The following is a 20,700-nucleotide window of genomic DNA, read 5'->3' as shown; positions in this document are numbered from 1 at the left end:
GCACAGGAAGTACTGTCACCAACTGGTAGTGAAGGTAAAGAAAAACCTATAGAAAGTTTGAGGAAAGTTTGAGTAACATGAAAACAGTCATCTAGGAAATGTTCATTCTTACTTAATCATTTTTCAATTAAAATGCCTGCCATTTACCCTGTTTGAAATTCGGGACTCAAATTTAATCCTGTCCCTCGCACTCCTACCACCCAAATCAAAATCTACTCATTTCGGCTCAGTTCTTGTCTTCACCTATTCTTTCTTACAGGCCCCTAATAATCTAGAAAATTGGTAAAATATCGGGGAACCTGCCCCGATATTCATGTAGGTTCTTTTCTATTTTCCCTAAGCATTGGCCAGCTTGAGAAATAAAGGGACAGAGTACAAAAGAGAGAAATTTTAAAGCTGGGCGTCCGGGGGAGACATCACATGCTGGTAGGTTCCGTGATGCCCCACAAGCCGCAAAAACCAGCAAGTTTTTATTAGGGATTTTCAAAAGGTGAGGGAGTGTGCGAATAGGTGTGGGTCACAAGTACTTTACAAGGTAATAGAATATCACAAGGCAATTGGAGGCAGGGTGAGATCACAGGACCACAGGACCGGGGTGAAATTAAAATTGCTAATGAAGTTTCAGGCACCATTGTCATTGATAACATCTTATCAGGAGACGGGGTTTTGAGATCAAACAGTCTGACCAAAATTTATTAGGTGGGAACTTCCTCTTCCTAATAAGCCTGGGAGAGCTATGGGAGACTGGGGTCTATTTCACTCCTGCAGTTTCGACCATAAGAGACGGCCATGCCCAGGGGGGCCAGTTAAGAGACCCACCCCCAGGTGTGCATTCTCTTTCTCAGGGATGTTCCTTGCTGAGAAAAAGAATTCGGCGATATTTCTCCCATTTGCTTTTGAAAGAAGAGAAATATGGCTGGCTCTGTTCCGCCTGGCTCATCGGCAGTCAGAGTTTAAGGTTATCTCTCTTATTCCCTGAACAATTGCTGTTATCCTGTTCTTTTTTCAAGGTGCCCACATTTCATATTGCTCAAACACACATGCTGTACAATTTGTGCAGTTAATGCAATTATTACAAGGGTCTTGAGGCGACATACATCCTCCTCAGCTGACAGGATTAAGAGATGAAAGTAAAGACAGGCATAGGAAATCACAAGGGTATTGACTAGGGAAGTGATAAGTGTCCATGAAATCTTTACAATTTATGTTTAGAGATTGCAGTAAAGACACGCATAAGAAATTATAAAAGTATTAATTTGGGGAACTAATAAATGTCCACGAAATCTTCACAATCCACGTTCTTCTGCCATGGCTTCAGCCGGTCCCTCCATCTGGGGTCCCTGACTTCCCGCAACAGTAGAATATGTCTATACAACTCTGATTTCACAAACTTGTAAACTAAAAAGCCAAACAAACAAACAAACAAAAAACCACTTAAGATTCCAGGCTCCTTTCCAAAGTACAATGATCCCATCCAAACAGGATTCACCATACTACTATCACAAAGGGTCATGAGACTCAGGCTTCCTCGTTGGTAGCTGCTACTCAGCATTCTCTAACTCCACAAACATAAATCATTAGACATTGTCTACATATAACCAAATTACAATGCAAAAGCACACACATTCTCAGATGAAATTATATTCATAGGCTAAAAGAAGACTTGAAAGTCTCCTAATCCAATGCAAGATCTAATCCCATCATAATTCTACTACTAACTTGATGTGAAACAAGTCAATTCACCTGTTTCAGATTACCAAACCAAAACAAATAGTAGAATCCAACGAGCAACATAAAATTGTTGTATAAGACCAAAGAAAGAAAGAAACAAATAAAAACCAATACAACTTATCCTGGTAATGCAAAGTAATTTAACACCTGAAAACAATGTAATACAGCATATTAACAGAAAAAAAAGGACAAAGAATACATGATAATAATAAATGCAAACACAGCATTTGACAAAATCCAACACCTTTCCATAATAAAAACACTTAACAAACTAGTAATAGAAAGAAACTTTTCAACCTAGAATTTCATATCCAGCCAAACTAAGCTTCATAAGTGAAGGAGAAATAAAATACTTTACAGACAAGCAAATGCTGAGAGATTTTGTCACCACCAGGCCTGCCCTAAAAGAGCTCCTGAAGGAAGCGCTAAACATGGAAAGGCACAACCGGTACCAGCCGCTGCAAAATCATGCCAAAATGTAAAGACCATCGAGACTAGGAAGAAACTGCATCAACTAACTAGCAAAATAACCAGCTAACATCATAATGACAGGATCAAATTCACACATAACAATATTAACTTTAAATGTAAATGGACTAAATGCTCCAATTAAAAGACACAGACTGGCAAATTGGATAAAAAGTCAAGACCCATCAGTGTGCTGTATTCAGGAAACCCATCTCATGTGCAGAGACACACATAGGCTCAAAATAAAAGGATGGAGGAAGATCTACCAAGCAAATGGAAAACAAAAAAAGGCAGGGGTTGCAATCCTAGTCTCTGATAAAACAGACTTTAAACCAACAAAGATCAAAAGAGACAAAGAAGGCCATTACATACTGGTAAAGGGATCAATTCAACAAGAAGAGCTAACTGTCCTAAATATATATGCACCCAATACAGGAGCACCCAGATTCATAAAGCAAGTCCTGAGTGACCTACAAAGAGACTTAGACTCCCACACAATAATAATGGGAGACTTTAACACCCCACTGTCAACATTAGACAGATCCACGAGACAGAAAGTTATTAACAAGGATACCCAGGAATTGAACTCAGCTCTGCACCAAGCAGACCTAATAGACATCTACAGAACCCTCCACCCCAAATCAACAGAATATACATTTTTTTCAGCACCACACCACACCTATTCCAAAATTGACCACATAGTTGGAAGTAAAGCTCTCTTCAGCAAATGTAAAAGAACAGAAATTATAACAAACTGCCTCTCAGACCACAGTGCAATCAAACTAGAACTCAGGATTAACAAACTCACTCAAAACCACTCAACTACATGGAAACTGAACAACCTGCTTCTGAATGACTACTGGGTACATAACGAAATGAAGGCAGAAATAAAGATGTTCTTTGAAACCAACGAGAACAAAGATACGACGTACCAGAATCTCTGGGACACATTCAAAGCAGTGTGTAGAGGGAAATTTATAGCACTAAATGCCCACAAGAGAAAGCAGGAAAGATACAAAATTGACACCCTAATACCACAATTAAAAGAACTAGAAAAGCAAGAGCAAACACATTCAAAAGCTAGCAGAAGGCAAGAAATAACTAAAATCAGAGCAGAACTGAAGGAAATAGAGACACAAAAAACCCTTCAAAAAATTAATGAATCCAGGAGCTGGTTTTTTGAAAGGATCAACAAAAATTGATAGACCGCTAGCAAGACTAATAAAGAAGAAAAGAGAGAAGAATCAAATAGACGCAATAAAAAATGATAAAGGGGATATCACCACCGATCCCACAGAAATACAAACTACCATCAGAGAATACTACAAACACCTCTATGCAAATAAACTGGAAAATCTAGAAGAAATGGATAAATTCCTCCACACATACACCCTCCCAAGACTAAACCAGGAAGAAGTTGAATCTCTGAATAGACCAATAACAGGCTCTGAAATTGTGGCAATAATCAATAGCTTACCAACCAAAAAGAGTCCGGGACCAGATGAATTCACAGCCGAATTCTACCAGAGGTACAAGGAGGAACTGGTACCATTCCTTCTGAAACTATTCCAATCAATAGCAAAAGAGGGAATCCTCCCTAACTCATTTTATGAGGCCAGCATCATCCTGATACCAAAGCCGGGCAGAGACACAACCAAAAAAGAGAATTTTACACCAATATCCTTGATGAACATTGATGCAAAAATCCTCAATAAAATACTGACAAACCGAATCCAGCAGCACATCAAAAAGCTTATCCACCATGATCAAGTGGGCTTCATCCCTGGGATGCAAGGCTGGTTCAATATACTCAAATCAATAAATGTAATCCAGCATATAAACAGAACCAAAGACAAAAACCACATGATTATCTCAACAGATGCGGAAAAGGCCTTTGACAAAATTCAACAACGCTTCATGCTAAAAATTCTCAATAAATTAGGTATTGATGGGATGTATCTCAAAATAATAAGAGCTATCTATGACAAACCCACAGCCAATATCATACTGAATGGGCAAAAACTGGAAGCATTCCCTTTCAAAACTGGCACAAGACAGGGATGCCCTCTCTCACCACTCCTATTCAACAGAGTGTTGGAAGTTCTGGCCAGGGCAATTAGGCAGGAGAAGGAAATAATGGGTATTCAATTAGGAAAAGAAGAAGTCAAATTGTCCCTGTTTGCAGACAACATGATTGTATATTGAGAAAACCCCATCTTCTCAGCCCAAAATCTCCTAAGCTCATAAGCAACTTCAGCAAAGTCTCAGGATACAAAATCAATGTACAAAAATCACAAGCATTCTTATACACCAACAACGACAAACAGAGAGCCAAATCATGAGTGAACTCCCATTCACAATTGCTTCAAAGAGAATAAAATACCTAGGACTCCAACTTACAAGGGACGTGAAGGACCTCTTCAAGAAGAACTACAAACCACTGCTCAAGGAAATAAAAGAGGATACAAACAAATGAAAGAACATTCCCATGCTCATGGGTAGGAAGAATCAATATCGTGAAAATGGCCATACTGCCCAAGGTAATTTACACATTCAATGCCATCCCCATCAAGCTACCAATGACTTTCTTCACAGAACTGGAAAAAACTACTTTAAAACCAAAACAGAGATGTAGATCAATGGAACAGAACAGAGCCGTCAGAAATAACACCACATATCTACAACTATCTGATCTTTGACAAACCTGACAAAAACAAGAAATGGGGAAAGGATTCCCTATTTAATAAATGCTGCTGGGAAAACTGGCTAGCCATATGTGGAAAGTTGAAACTGGATCCCTTCCTTACACCTTATACAAAAATCAATTCAAGATGGATTAAAGACTTAAATGTTAGACCTAAAACCATAAAAACCCTAGAAGAAAACCTAGGCATTACCATTCAGGACATAGGCATGGGCAAGGACTTCATGTCTAAAACACCAAAAGCAATGGCAACAAAAGCCAAAATTGACAAATGGGATCTAATTAAACTAAAGAGCTTCTGCACAGCAAAGGAAACTACCATCAGAGTGAACAGGCAACCTACAAAATGGGAGAAAATTTTTGCAACCTACTCACCTGACAAAGGGCTAATATCCAGAATCTACAATGAACTCCAACAAATTTACAAGAAAAAAACAAACAACCCCATCAAAAAGTGGGTGAAGTACATGAACAGATACTTCTCAAAAGAAGACATTTATGCAGCCAAAAAACACATGAAAAAATGCTCACCATCACTGGCCATCAGAGAAATGCAAATCAAAACCACAATGAGATACCATCTCACACCAGTTAGAATGGCAATCATTAAAAAGTCAGGAAACAACAGGTGCTGGAGAGGATGTGGAGAAATAGGAACACTTTCACACTGTTGGTGGGACTGTAAACTAGTTCAACCCTTGTGGAAGTCAGTGTGGCGATTCCTCAGGGATCTAGAACTAGAAATTCCATTCGACCCAGCCATCCCATTACTGGGTATATACCCAAAGGACTATAAATCATGCTGCTATAAAGACACATGCACACGTATGTTTATTGCGTCATTATTCACAATAGCAAAGACTTGGAACCAACACAAATGTCCAACAATGATAGACTGGATTAAGAAAATGTGGCACATATACACCATGGAATACTATGCAGCCATCAAAAATGATGAGTTCATGTCCTTTGTAGGGACATGGATGAAATTGGAAACCATCATTCTCAGTAAACTATTGCAAGAACAAAAAACCAAACACCGCATCTTCTCACTCATAGGTGGGAATTGAACAATGAGAATACATGGACACAGGAAGGGGAACATCACGCTTCGGGGACTGTTGTGGGGTGGGGGGAGGGGGGAGGGATAGCATTGGGCGATATACCTAATGCTAGATGACGAGTTAGTGGGTGCAGCGCACCAGCATGGCACATGTATACATATGTAACTTACCTGCACATTGCGCACATGTACCGTAAAACCTAAAGTATAAGAATAATAATAATAATAATAATAATAATAATAAAGAAAGTTAAAAAAAAAATGTTCATATGGAACCAAAAAAGAGGCCGCATCACCAAGTCAATCCTAAGCCAAAAGAACAAAGCTGGAGGCATCACGCTACCTGACTTCAAACTATACTACAAGGCTACAGTAACCAAAACAGCATGGTACTGGTACCAAAACAGAGATATAGATCAATGAAACAGAACAGAGCCCTCAGAAATAACACCACGTATCTACAACTATCTGATCTTTGACAAACCTGACAAAAACAAGCAATGGGGAAAGGATTCCCTATTTAATAAATGGTGCTGGGAAAACTGGCTAGCCATATGTGGAAAGCCGAAACTGGATCCCTTCCTTACACCTTATACAAAAATTAATCCAAGATGTATTAAAGACTTAAACATTAGACCTAAAACCATAAAAACCCTAGAAGAAAACCTAGGTAATACCATTCAGGACATAGGCATGGGCAAGGACTTCATGTCTAAAACACCAAAAGCAATGGCAACAAAAGCCAAAATTGACAAATGGGATCTAATTAAACTAAAGAGCTTCTGCACAGCAAAAGAAACTACCATCAGAGTGAACAGGCAACCTACAAAATGGGAGAAAATTTTTGCAACCTACTCATGTGACAAAGGGCTAATATCCAGAATCTACAATGAACTCCAACAAATTTACAAGAAAAAAACAAAGAATCCCATCAAAAAGTGGGCGAAGGATATGAACAGACACTTCTCAAAAGAAGACATTTATGCAGCCAAAAAACACAAGAAAAAATGCTCACCATCACTGGCCATCAGAGAAATGCAAATCAAAACCACAATGAGATACCATCTCACACCAGTTAGAATGGCAATCATTAAAAAGTCAGGAAACAACAGGTGCTGGAGAGGATGTGGAGAAATAGGAACACTTTTACACTGTTGGTGGGACTGTAAACTAGTTCAACCCTTGTGGAAGTCAGTGTGGTGATTCCTCAGGGATCTAGAATGAGAAATACCGTTTGACCCAGCCATCCCATTACTGGGTATATACCCAAAGGACTATAAATCATGCTGCTATAAAGACACATGCACACGTATGTTTACTGCGGCACTATTCACAATAGCAAAGACTTGGAACCAACCCAAATGTCCAACGATGATAGACTGGATTAAGAAAATTTGGCACATATACACCATGGAATACTATGCAGCCATAAAAATTGATGAGTTCATGTCCTTTGTAGGGACATGGACGAAATTGGAAATCATCATTCTCAGTAAACTATTGCAAGGACAAAAACCAAACACCGCATGTTCTCACTCATAGGTGGGAACTGAACAATGAGAACACAGGGACACAGGAAGGGGAACATCACACTCTGGGGACTGTTGTGGGGTGAGGGGGAGGGGGGAGGGATAGCATTAGGAGATATACCTAATGCTAAATGGCGAGTTAATGGGTGCAGTACACCAGCATGGCACATGTATACATTTGTAACTAACCTGCACATTGTGCACATGTACCCTAAAACTTAAAGTATAATAATAATAAAAAAAGAAACCCCCCCCCAAAAAAAAGAAAGAAACTTCCTCAACTTGAAAAAGGACACCCACAGTTAACACCCTACATAGTGGTGAAGGACTAAATGCTTTCCACTTAAAATCAGAAATAGGACAAAGATGTCCACTTTGCCATTTCTATGAAACATTGTACTGGATATTCCAGCCAGGGCAATTAGGCAAGGAAAAGAAATAAAAGGCTATTTATAGATGACAAGATCTCATATATACAAAACCCTAAGGTTTTCTCTAAAAAACTATTAATAAATGCAAAAAAGTCAACTGTATTTCTTTATACCTGTGATAAACAATCTGCAAGAAAATAATTCAATTTACAAGAGCATCAAAGAATAAAATACTTAGAAATAAACCTAACAAAATAAATGCAAATGTTATGCTTTGAAAACTATAAAACATTGTTGAAGGAAATGAAAGAAAATCTAAATGAATGGGCAGACATCCTATGTTCAAAAGTTAGATGGCAATAGTCCCCAAATTCATCAATAGATTTAAGGTAATCCTTATCAGAGTCTCAGCCAGCTTTTTGTAGGAAGGTGATCTTAAAATTCATATGAGAATGCAAGGGACTCAGAAGAGCAAAACAATCTTGAAAAAGAACAAAGTTGGAAGCCTCACACTTCCAAACTTCAAAACTTACTACAAAGCTACAGTAATCAAGACAGATTGCACTGGCATAAGGAAAAACATATAAATCAATGGAACACAACTGAGAGTTTAGAAATAGAAGTCTATGTGTATTGTCAATCTAATGGGGCAAATAATAGTCTTTTTCAACAAACAGTGTTGGGATCCTGGTTATCCATATACAAAAGAATGACGTTGGAACACTACCTAACACCATATGCAAAAACTTACTCAAAATGGATCACAGACCTGAATGTAAGAGCTAAAACTATATGACTTTTAGAGGACCACTTAAGAGTAAATATTTGTGACCCTGAATTAGGTAATGGTTTCTTAGACAAGACAACAGAAGCTCAAACCACAAAAGAAAAAGTAGATAAAATGGACTTTGTCAAAATTTAAAACTTTTGTGCTGCAAAGAAAATCATAGAGAAAGTAAAAAGACAATCCCCAGAATGGGAGAAAATATTTGCAAATCATATATGTGATAAGAAACCTATACATAGAATACACTGACAACACTTATAACTCAATAATAAAAAGACAAATAACCCAACTAAAAAGTGAACAAAGGATCTGAAAAGCCAGTTCTCCGAAAGAGATAAAGTATATGAAAAAATGCTCAACATTACAGCCGCGAGGAAATGGAAATTAAAAATACAATGAAATATCACTTCACACCCACTGGGATGGCTATAACCAAAGACACAGATAATGACAAGTGTTGGCGAACATGTGAAGAAATTTCAACCCTTATACACTGTTGGTGGAAATGTAAAATGGTGCAGCCATTTTTGAAAACAGTTTGCAGTTTCTCAAAAGGTTAAACAGAGCTGCCAGAAGACCCGGTAATTCCACTCCCAGGTATATATCCAAAAGAAATGAAAACATATGTCTACAGAAAAACTTGCAAATAAATGGTCATAGCAGTGTTCGTAATAGCCAAGAGGTAGAAACAATTGAAATGTCTATCAACTGATATACAGATAAATAAAATGTGGTATATCCATAGAATAAAGTACTATTCAGCAATAAAAAGCAATGAAGTACTGATACATGCTACAAGATAGATGTTTGAAAACACGTTAAATGAAAAAATCTAATCACAAAAGATCACATATGATATATTCCATTTACATGAAAAGTCCACAATAGGCCAATCTATAGGACAGAAAGTAATTAGTGATTGCCTATGGTTGGAGGGGCATTTTGGGAGAGAAAATGGGGAGTGACTACTAATGGGTATGGGGGATTCCTTCATTTTCTATTTTTAAAATTTTTAATTGTAAAAACACATAACCTAAAATGTACGATTGTAACCATTTTTAAGTGTGCAATTCAGTAGTGTTAAGTGTACTTACATTGTTGTGAAACAAATCTCCAGAGCCATTTCATCCTGCAAAACTGCAACTCTATACTCATTAAACAAAGCTTTCCACATCCTCCTACTTCCAGCTTCTAGCAACCACTATTTTACTTTCTGTCTCTATTAATTTGACTACCTAAAGTACTGCATATGACAGTATTTGTCCTTTTGTGACTGTCACTTAGCATAATGTTGCAGTGTGTGACAGGATTTCCTTCCTTTTTAAGATTGAATATTTTATTGTATATACCACATATTATTTACTGTTTATCCACTGATGGACATTTGAGTTGCTTCCACCTTGGCTATTATTAATAATGCCACTATAAACATGGGTGTGCAAGTATCTGTTTGAGATCCTACTTTCAATTCTTTTGGAGATATACCTTGAAACGAGATTGTTGGATCATGGGGGCTTCTTTTTAGAGTGAAAATTTTATAGTGGTGATGGTTGCACAACCAGTGAATATACTAAAAACCACTGAATTATACACCTTAAATGTGTCAATTATATATAATATGTGATATCTCAATAGAGCTGTTAAAAAATACAATGCTTAAAGGCTGAATCAAGTTAGAATTACTTCAAGGATTTTGGCTGAACTAGGTAATCTGGTTACATAACTATTCAATCTTGTTCATGTAATTCTAATTATTTTCAAAGCCTTAGCTAGATGTTTAGGCTTTTTTTTTTTTTTTTTTTTGGAGCACAAACCTAAGTGCTTCTTCAGCACTGTACGTTAGAGAAAGTAGAAAAAAGAAACTGTCAGTATGTATCTTCAATTCATAATATTAAACCTTTTCATATTTTGTATCAGGAAAAACTGCAAAATAACAAATTCATACCAACTATGGCAATTTTTATTTCATTTGCCCTGTAGTCATGTCATATACCAGGTTTTTTAAAAATAGCGAAATAAGGAATTTACTCACTTTGACTTGAGATTCACTTTTTCAAATGCCACTCACAATTATTTCACATAGAAGATATTCAAAAGACAAAGGATTTATTTACCCTTTTTGCAACAGAAAATTACACAATTAAAAATTCCTATGTCCAGTGTCACTGAATGGGGAAAGAGGCAATATATTTTAAAAAACAAGAGGAAAAAATGCTGAGGAAAAAAATGTGCAACAAATTTAAATTCTTCTAATCTTGAATTCTTATATACAACTAGAAAAGGTAATGGCAATATAGATGGTCTCTGATGCTCAGAAACACATTTCATCACTTTCTTTTCTGCTTCATCCAGACATTTTCGGTATTGTCAAGCTCAAAAACACAGTTTTAGAAAGATGATAAATGAGAGAATCTCAAAGATTTCACATGAGCTCTTCTGATCAGAGCAGAGCAAAGTAAGAGAAGCCTTACTTGTCTGATCATGTTTTAAAATAACAGGCTCCACATGGTTCACAAGAAAGAAGAGAAGTCAGTTTTCAATCTTGGTTCCAAGGCAGAGATTAAAACAATGATTACAATCTAATTATAAAGACAGTTATTATATGAGACAGTATTTCTTTCCAGATTATATATTTTATAACTTGAACAGCTTTTCTTAAATACTCTCTCAGGGCTGATTTTAAGTAAAAGCCAAAATACTACCAGTTAATTTCAGATTCTTACTATAGATTTTTCAAAGTCCGCCTGTGTGCAGAAGCAAAATTATGAATTGCGACTCGAAGAGTTGAATTACCCCCAGGGACATCACAGGAATTGATGAATGAATGTAGTGCCCGAGTATATGCTGCAAAAAAAGGTTTGCACAGCAATGAATAAAGTCAAATTCTAAACAACTCTACCAGCCTCTATCTTATTAGTACTGCTTCTCTACCAAGAGTCTTACAAGTAACTATCTATTGAATAAATATTTATTCAGTACTTACTATATGACAAGTACTCTGTGAGGACAGAAAAAATAATAAAGAGTATGGACACAAAAATAATTAAGTTGCCATGTAATACTTCCAAAACAAAGGTATGGAAATGATGACAAAATGTCATCGTAGACCAGGCACAGTGGCTCACACCTGTAACTCCAGCACTTTGGAAGGCTGAGGCAGGCAGATGACTTGAGGTCAGGAGTTCGAGATCAGCCTGGCCAACATGGCAAATCCGTATCTACTAAAAATACAAAAATTAGCTGGATGTGGTGGCGCAAACCTGTAATCCCAGATATTCGGTAGGCTGAGGCGCTTGAACCCAGGAGGCAGCGGTTGCAGTGAGCCGAGATCGTGCCACTGCACTCTGGCTTGGGCGACAGAGTGAGACTGTCTCGGAAAAAGAAAAACAAAAACAAAAAAACAAACAACAACAACAAATGTCATCATAGAATGAAGCTGGGAATGAATGCACAACTACCTAGGACAGGATGGCAAAGATTCCCAGAAGCGGTTAACACTTAAGATGAGTTATGAAGAAATAACAAGAGTAAAGGAAAGATCACAGAGAACTGAGTGTGAGGTGCAAAAGGAGAAAACAATATGGCACATAATGGGAATAGCAACTTTGATAAGGCTAAAGTAGGGCCCAGAGCCAGAGAGAAAATATACCAAACATGCCATGCATCTTATACTGCAGTGGGGAGCCCTAGAGGTTTTAGAATAGGGAAATGGCATAATCAGATTTGTGTTTTTTTAAAATAAAGCTGATAAGAAACTCGTATCATACAGATGAAGCACTAGGAATATATATACTGGCAGTATTCCTAGTGTATACACGAGGGCTACATAATCTTTATACTATATAAATCAATATATTTAAGGATGGATAGGAAACAGAAATATTAATGACAATATGAAGGACTAAGTTTTCTCTAGCTGGGACTCCTGATAGAGTTTATACTGTTTCTTATTTTCCTCAGTGCCTCTTGGCAGAACTAGCAATCTAATGTGGATACATATGGTAATACATCCATGTTACATACCATTAAAGTATTTGGGTAATAGGGAATTCAACTGGATAGAGTCCTAACTTACATAAAAGGCAAATTCTAATAGTCTTCAGTTAAAGGACCTGGAACTCAAGTCCTCCTACAGTAGAATGAGCTGAAAATATTTCCCCAGCATAAATGGAGACAAGAAGGTAACAGATCTCAAAGAGAAATATAACTCATTATAATTTTTTCATTTCCTCATATAGTTATTTTGTAAAGGGTTTATAACAGTCTCTGACACATAGTAAGCACTCAATAAATGGTAAATTACTATTACCACTACTCTTATTTATTTTTCTTGTTGCCATTAGGCCCTGACTATTCCTTCAAGAAACTTACCTCTGTGGTTTTTATAGAAAATACAGTTGTTGGCACAGGTATCAGGATGAGCATCCCAAAAATCAGGACCACAACAGCATAGTGGAGGTAAAGTAATATTATACAGCTGCATTTTCTCCTGGATTTGGGCTCGTAAAGCTTCTACATATCTGTAAAAATAAAGTACGATCAGGCAAGTTGAACTACTAGAAAGAAAGTGCGCATGAATCCTGACTTTACTGCCAGCTTTAACTGTTAAATCTATTCCGTATCTCTGGGCCTTGACATTTCCTCTTTGTACTGGGAAAAATGCAGGGCTACACCCAAGAAGTATTAGGCAATCAAAAAATTTGTTGAAGTTACGAACTCCTAAATGAGGAAAAGTATGAAAAGACACAGTCAATTCTCTTCTAAGGAAAATGAGAACAATGAGTTCTACCAAGTCTCTTCTAGAGCCAAAATATCATGAAGACCTTTTCAAATTACCTCAGGTATTCTTTTTCTCTCTGTTGTTTTTCTCTGGCTCCTTTTATTTCTTCAAGTTGTAACTGGGCTAATATCTCACTCATCTTCTCTCCTGAATACGGATCTTCATGAAAGTTCATTCTTACGATCCTCTGCTCTTCAGCATAACGTTCTTGCTCTCTCTTTTTCTTAATTCTGAAAATAAAATCATAACATGGTTAGGAATTTCATAAAATTATTGTTTAAAATTAGCTTCTTTATCCAAATAACTCAAGAAATTCCCAGAAACTAAGGAGTAGGGAAATCAGTTTAATATCCCAAGAATATCTTCAAAAATTTCTGCTGGCTCCTTTATATCCTCTCAAAGAGAAATGAGCAATAGCTACTATTAAAAGAGTTCTTCCTGGCTCGGTGCAGTGGCTCATGCCGGTAATCCCAGCACTTTGAGAGGCCGAGGCAGATGGATCACATGAGGCCAGGAGTTCCAGATCAGCCTGGCCAACATGGTGAAAACCCGTCTCTACTAAAAATACAAAAATTAGCCGGGCAGTGGTGGCATGGGCCTGCAATCCCAGCTACTCAGGAGGCCGAGGCCAGAGGATCACTTGAACCCAGGAGGCAGAGGTTGCAGTGAGCTGAAATTGCACCACTGCACTCCAGCCTGGGCAACAGAGCCAGACCCCATATCTCAAAAAAAAAAAAAAAAGTTTTTCTGTAAGAATGTAGCACAACAGTCTTTTCAGATTAAAACTACAAGTAAACAGGGATTTTGCTTCTGACCAAAACAGAGTAACAGGGACCGCATTTGCCCTCCAACCTTAAACCACCAACAAAATTTAAAAAGTTTTAAAAAGTACACAAATCAAACAAATACAAGAAATGATGGTTTTCAAGACATTGGACACCAGGTAACAAATGACACTGCTCCTTGACAGATGGGAAACAAGTGAAGTAAACCCTATAATTGCTAGAGATTACTGCCTTGGAAGGTTCCAGGCAGTGGCACAGGGCAGGGAAATTGAAGTGAAGCCTGATGGGCTCTAAGAATTGAAGAGATGGAGTTAAGAGTGCAGGGAGACAAAGGCAATTAGAGTTCACAGGACAAAGTCCAGAGAGAAGAAAGCTGCCCAGAGACAGCACCCCAGAGATGAACAGAGAGTCTCCTGGTACACAGCAGAGCCCTGATTGGTGCATCTATGCAATGAAATAACCTGAGGCTAGGAAGAGAATGATCCAAAATAAAAGAGAACAGTGACTAGAGTCCACATAGCTCCAGGAATAATTTGTCCTTATTCATAGCTCCAGGAATAATTTGTCCTTTTTTCCACCAATCAAACTTGAAAAATTTCTATTTCACAGAACATTACGTAGAGTATTCAGAATGATCTTATCTGAGCAGTAGGAAATAAACACTAGTCCCAGACTGAGTACTGCCCCAGACCCACCAAACAAGTTATAAAAGCAAGTCATCAAATGAACTTGACTGTATACCAAAACCAGGTTCAATAATGTAAAGACATCCAGCAACTAACATGGTAAAACTCATAACGTTGGGCATCTAACCAAAGATTACTAAGCACACAAAGAGGCAGAAAACAAGCCCAGACTCCAATGAACATCCACAAGCATCAAGACCACTCAGGAAATATGACTTCACCAAAAGAACTAAATAAGTCACCGGTGACTAATCCCAGAGAGACAGAGATGTGTGACCTTTCAGACAGATAATTCAAAATGGTTGTTTTGAGGAAACTCAAAGAAATTCAAGAGAACACAGAGAGGAATTCAGAATCCTATCAGATAAATTTAACAAAGAGATTGAAATAATTTAAAAGAATCAAGTAGAAATTCTGGAGTTAAAAACTGCAATTGAAATACTAAAGAATGCATCAGAGTCTGTTAATAGTGGAATTAATCAAGCACAAGAAAGAATTAGTGAGCTTGAAGACAGGCTATTTGAAAATACACAGTTATAGGAGACAAAAGAAAGAAGAATAGAAGAGAATGAAAGTATGCCTATGATATCTAGAAAATAACTTCAAAAGGGCAAATCTAAGAGTTCTGGGCCTTGAAGAGGAAATTGAGAGATGAGGGTGGAAAGTTTATTCAAAGGGATAATAACAGAAAACTTCCCAAACCTAGAGAAAGATATCAATATTCAAGTGCAAGAAGGTTACTAAGCAGATATGACCCAAATAACATTAACTCAAGACATTCGATAATCAAACTCCCAAAGGTCAATAATAAAGAAAGGATTCTAAAAGTAGGAAGAGAAAAGAAACAAATAACATATAGTGGAGCTTCAATATGTCTGGCAGCAGACTTCTCAGTGGAAGCCTTGCAGGCCAGGTAAGAGTGACATAATATATTGAAAGTGCCAAAGGAAAAAGAACTTTTATCGCAGAATAGTATATCTGGTGAAAATATTATTCAAACATGAGGAAGAATTCAAGACTTTCCCAGACAAACAAAAGCTGAGAGAGTTCATCAACACCAGACATATCCTATAACAAAGCTAAAGGAAGTTCTTAATCTGAAAGAAAAGGACCTTAATAAAAAATAAGAAATTATCCGAAGGCACAAAACTCACTAGTAATAGTAAGTACACAAAAAGACAGAATATCAAAACACTGTAATTGTGGTGTGTAAGCTACTCATATCTCCAGTGGGAAGACTAAAAGACGAACTGATCAAAAATAATAATTACAACTTTTCAAGACATAGTACAACAAAATATAAGTAGAAACAATAAAAAGTTAAAAGTAGGGGCATGATGTTAAAATGTAGAGTTTTTATTAGTTTTCCCTTTACTTGTGTGTTAGTTTGTTTATGTAATCACTGTTAAGTTGTCATCAGTTTAAAACAATAGGTTATAAGATATTATTTGCAAGCCTCATCGTAACTTCAAATTTAGAAACATACAACAGATACACAAAATATAAAAAGCAATAAATTAAAACATGTCATCAGAGAAAATCACCTTCACTAAAAGGAAGACAGGAAAGAAGAAAAGAAGAAAGAAGACCATGAAACAACCAGAAAAAAAAAGTAACAAAATGGCAGAAGTCCTTACTTAACAGTGATAACATTGAATGTAAATAAACTAAACTCTCCAAACAAAAGATGTTGAGTGGCTGAATAGATTACAAAATAAGATACAACAATTCCTTGCCTGCAAGAAACATACTTCATCTATAAAGACACACATAGGCTGAAAATAAAGAGATGGAAAAAATATTCCATGCAAATAGAAACCAAAAAAGAGCAGGAGTAGCTATACTAATATCAGACAAAATAGATTTCAAGACAAAAACTATAAAAAAAGACAAAGAAGGTCACTGTGATGGTTAATACTGAGTGTCAACTTGATTGAATTGAAGGATGTAAAGTATTATTCCTGAGTGTTTCTGTGAGGGTGTGGCCAAAAGAGATTAACATTTGAACCAGTGGACTAGAAAAGGCAGATCCACCCTTAATCTGAGTGGGCACAATCTTATCAACTGCCAGCGTGGCCAGAATAAAAACCAGGCAGAAGAATGTGAGTAGACTAGACTGGCTTAGCCTCCCGCCTACATCTTTCTCCCATGCTGGATGCTTCCTGCCCTCCAACATCAGACTCCAAGTTCTTCAGCTTTGGGACTCAGACTGGCTTCCTTGCTCCTCAGCTTGCAAATGGCCTATTTTGGGACCTTGTGATTGTGTGAATTAATACTCCTTAATAAACTCCCATATATATATATGTTCTGTCTTTCTAGAGAACCCTGAGTAATACAGATTTTGGTACCAACAAATATTAAGGATGGAGTTCTTTTGTTGGTTTTGGGGTTTCTGGAGTTGGTTGCTAAATATGATTAGACCCCAAAATGCTAAGGACTCTACTTCTAATAGTATGGAGAACACTAATGGTCCCTGGCATGAACTGTTTAGAGAGTTATGCAAAATAAATGCATTTGACACTCCTGATTCACTGCTCATGAGAGGCAAGGAGTTAAGTGACTCTGTACATAATAACTTTGACCATATGTGGAGAACCAAGGAACATAATGAAGTTGGTTGGTTGCTCCTAAGTTCACTGGACAAAGTGATGAAAGAAAATGATGAACTCAGGGATTCTAACTCCTGGCTTCAGAAGCAGATACCGAGCCTCAAATCTTCTAAGATTGCCCCGAGTAAGAGTCTTATCGCCTGAAGAGAAAGAGATGAAGCTGTGGAAAACCAGACACAAGCTTTTATCATGTGAGTGGCTGGCCTGCAATGAAAGGTGCATGCACAGCCTTGCCAGATGTCTACTGTTAAAATGAGGGCATTGATTGGAAAAGAATGGGACCCTGCAACTGGGAATGGGGATATGTGGGAGGACCCTGATGACACTGGGGACACTGAGCTTGTAAACTCTGATGAATTTTTTTTTGCCGGAAGAAACAGCTTTCTCATCCCCAGTAGTGGCAACATCCCCTCCCCAACCCACACTCCCATCAACCTTTCCACCTTTGTCTGAGGGGATAAACCCTGTGCTGCCTGAGGCAACAGTGACGGCCTCCCCTGAGGCAGTTGCCAGGCAATATAATGTTAATTCTCCTCAGGAGCTATCCCCAACACCTCTGTTTGCTTCTAGACCTATAACAAGACTAAAGTCCTAGTGGGCTCCTAGAAGTGAGGTTCAGAGTGTGACCATGAGGAGATGTGCTACACTCAAAAAGAACTGTTTGAGTTCTCTAATTTATATAAGCAGAAATCTTGAGAAGAGTCATGGGAATGGATATTAAGGTGTGGGATGATGGTAGAAGGAACATAGGGTTTGATCAGGTGAATTTGTCGATTTGGCCTACTAAATAGGGATTCTACATTTAATGTTGTAGCTCAGGGAGTTAAAAAAGATTCTAATAGTTTGTCTGCTTGGTTAGCTAAAATATAGCTTAAAAGATGGCCCACTGTGAGCGAGCTGGAAATGCCTGATTTCCTCCCTTGGTTTAGAATGGGATCCAAAGGTATAGGGAGATTGGAATGGTGGAGTGGATTAGTCACTTTAGACCTTCTCATTCCAGCTGGGAGGGTCCAGAATATATATCCTTGACCAATGCTTTCCAAAATAGATTTGTGAGGGCAACACCTCCATCTTTGAAGAGCTCTGTAATGATTGCTCTTCTAGATCTTGATGTATGCCAGATCTAACAATGGGAACCCCAGTCACTCAACCACAAAATTTAAATGCAATGGAAATAACTGGATCCCGAGATGGCAGGGCCAAGTGGCAGCACTCAACCATCAAAGGCAAGATGGGCATGGCTACCATACTGGACAGCAGAGGCAAAGCAACAATCAGAATCATTTGACTTATGCAGAGCTCTGGCACTGGCTAATTAATCACGGTGTTTCTAGAAGTGAAATTAATAGGAATCCTACTGCATTCCTACTTAATTTATATAAGCAGAAAAATTCCAGATCAAGTAGACAAAAGACTAATTTTAAATATAAGAACAGAGAATCATGGCCCCTCAATTGATATCCAGACTGGAGCCAGTTTATAGACCCAGAACCTCTCGAATGAAGCGGAAGTCTGCTCCCCTTGAGGAAGGACCCCACTATACTACCAACAATTTATGCTATTAATCTTTCTCCCATCCTTCCCCAAGGAGACCTCTGGCCTTTACCAGGGTAACTGTGCACTGGGGAAAGGGAAACGATCAGACGTTTCGGGGACTACTGGACACTGGCTCTGAACTGACACTGAATCCAGGGGACCCAAAACATCATTGTGGTCCTCCAGTTAAAGAAGGGGCTTATGAAAGTGAGGTAATTAATGGAGTTTTAGCTCAGGTCTGACTTACAGTGGGTCCGGTGGGTCCCCAGACTCATCCTGTGGTCATTTCCCCAATGCCAGAATGCATAATTGGCATAGACATACTCAGCAGCAGGCAGAATCCCCACATTGGCTGATTGGTAGGGTGAGGGCTATTACGGTGGGAAAGGCCAAATGGAAGCCATTAGAGCTGCCTCTACCTAGAAAAATAGTAAATCAAAAACAATATTGCATCCCTGGAGGAAGTGCAGCAATTAGTGCCACCATAAGGATGCGAAAGATGCAAGGTTGGTGATTCCCACCACATCCTCATTCAACTCTCCCATGTGGCCTGTGCAGAAGACAGATGGATCTTAGAGAATGACAGTGGATTATCATAAGCTTAACCAAGTGGTGACTCCAACTGCAGCTGCTGTATCAGATGTGGTTTCATTGCTTGAGCAAATTAACACATCTTCTGGTAACTGGTATGTGGCCATTGACTTGGCAAATGCCTTTTTCTCCACTCCTATGCATAAGGTCCATCAGAAGCAATTTGCCTTCAGCTTGCAAGACCAGCAATATACCTTTACTGTCCTACCTCAGGGGTATATGAACTCTCCGGCTTTGTGTCATATTCGGAGAGACCTTGATCACTTTCCACTTCCACAAGATATCACACTGGTCCACTACATTGATGACATTATGCTGATTAGATCCAGTGAGCGAGAAGTAGCAAACACACTGAATTTATTGGTGAGACATTTGCATGCCAGAGGATGGGAAAAAAATCTGACTAAAATTCAGGGAACTTCTACCTCAGTAAAATGTCTAGGGGTCCAGTGGTGTGGGGCCTGTCAAGATACTCCTTCTAAGGTAAAGGATTTGGCCTCTCCTACAACCACAAAAGAGACACAATGCCTAGTGGGCTTATTTGGATTTTGTTGTTGACACATTCCTCATTTAGGTGTGTTACCCCAGACTATTTATCGAGTGACCTTAAAGGCTGCCAGTTTTGAGTGGGGTCCAGGACAGGAGAAGGCTCTATAACAGGTCCAGGCTGCTGTGCAAGCTGCTCTGCCACTTGGGTCATATGATTCAGCAGATCCAATAGTGCTTGAGGTGTCAGCGGCAGATAAGGATGCTGTTTGGAGCCTCTGGCAGGCTCTCATAGGTGAATCACAGCAGAGGCCTCTAGGATTTTGGAGCAAGGCCCTGCCATCTTCTGCAGATAACTACTCTCCTTTTGAGAGACAGCTCTTAGCCTGTTACTGGACTTTGGTGAAAACTGAAGGGTCATCAAGTTATCATGCGACCTGAACTGCCTATCATGAAGTGGGTGCTTTCTGACCCATCTAGCCATAAAGTGGGTCGTACACAGCAGCATTCCATCATCAAATGGAAGTGGTATATATGTGATCAGGCTTGGACATGTCCTGAAGGCACAATTAAG

At 38.4% G+C, this 20,700-nt stretch overlaps 2 protein-coding genes across 22 annotated transcripts in view; both read right to left on the bottom strand.

Moving 5' to 3' along the window:
* Positions 1-11,491, bottom strand: part of SLC37A2 (solute carrier family 37 member 2) — a 53,565-nt gene extending 42,074 nt beyond the window's left edge. Inside the window, exon 1 of the mRNA XM_054525349.2 lies at positions 11,377-11,491. The gene's annotated coding sequence lies outside the window, so the exon portion shown is untranslated. The remainder of the gene's footprint in view (positions 1-11,376) is intronic.
* Positions 10,727-20,700, bottom strand: part of CCDC15 (coiled-coil domain containing 15) — an 89,675-nt gene continuing 79,701 nt past the window's right edge. For 8 of the 21 annotated variants that reach the window (XM_063728249.1, XM_054525338.2, XM_063728255.1 and 5 more), the window contains 3 exons: positions 13,490-13,663; positions 13,025-13,173; positions 10,727-11,497 (listed from right to left, as the gene is read on the bottom strand). In XM_063728249.1, coding sequence (XP_063584319.1) covers positions 11,376-11,497; positions 13,025-13,173; positions 13,490-13,663 — 445 coding nt within the window. In that variant the 3' untranslated portion in view covers positions 10,727-11,375. Of the gene's footprint in view, positions 11,498-11,521; positions 12,021-13,024; positions 13,174-13,489; positions 13,664-20,700 lie in introns of those variants that run through there. The other 13 variants (XM_063728254.1, XM_054525337.2, XM_054525344.2 and 10 more) reach the window with 5 other exon arrangements.

The sequence above is a fragment of the Pongo abelii genome, chromosome 9, assembly GCF_028885655.2.
Source record: "Pongo abelii isolate AG06213 chromosome 9, NHGRI_mPonAbe1-v2.0_pri, whole genome shotgun sequence".
Taxonomy (NCBI): domain Eukaryota; kingdom Metazoa; phylum Chordata; class Mammalia; order Primates; family Hominidae; genus Pongo; species Pongo abelii.
This window is presented reverse-complemented; position numbering and strand designations above follow the sequence as displayed.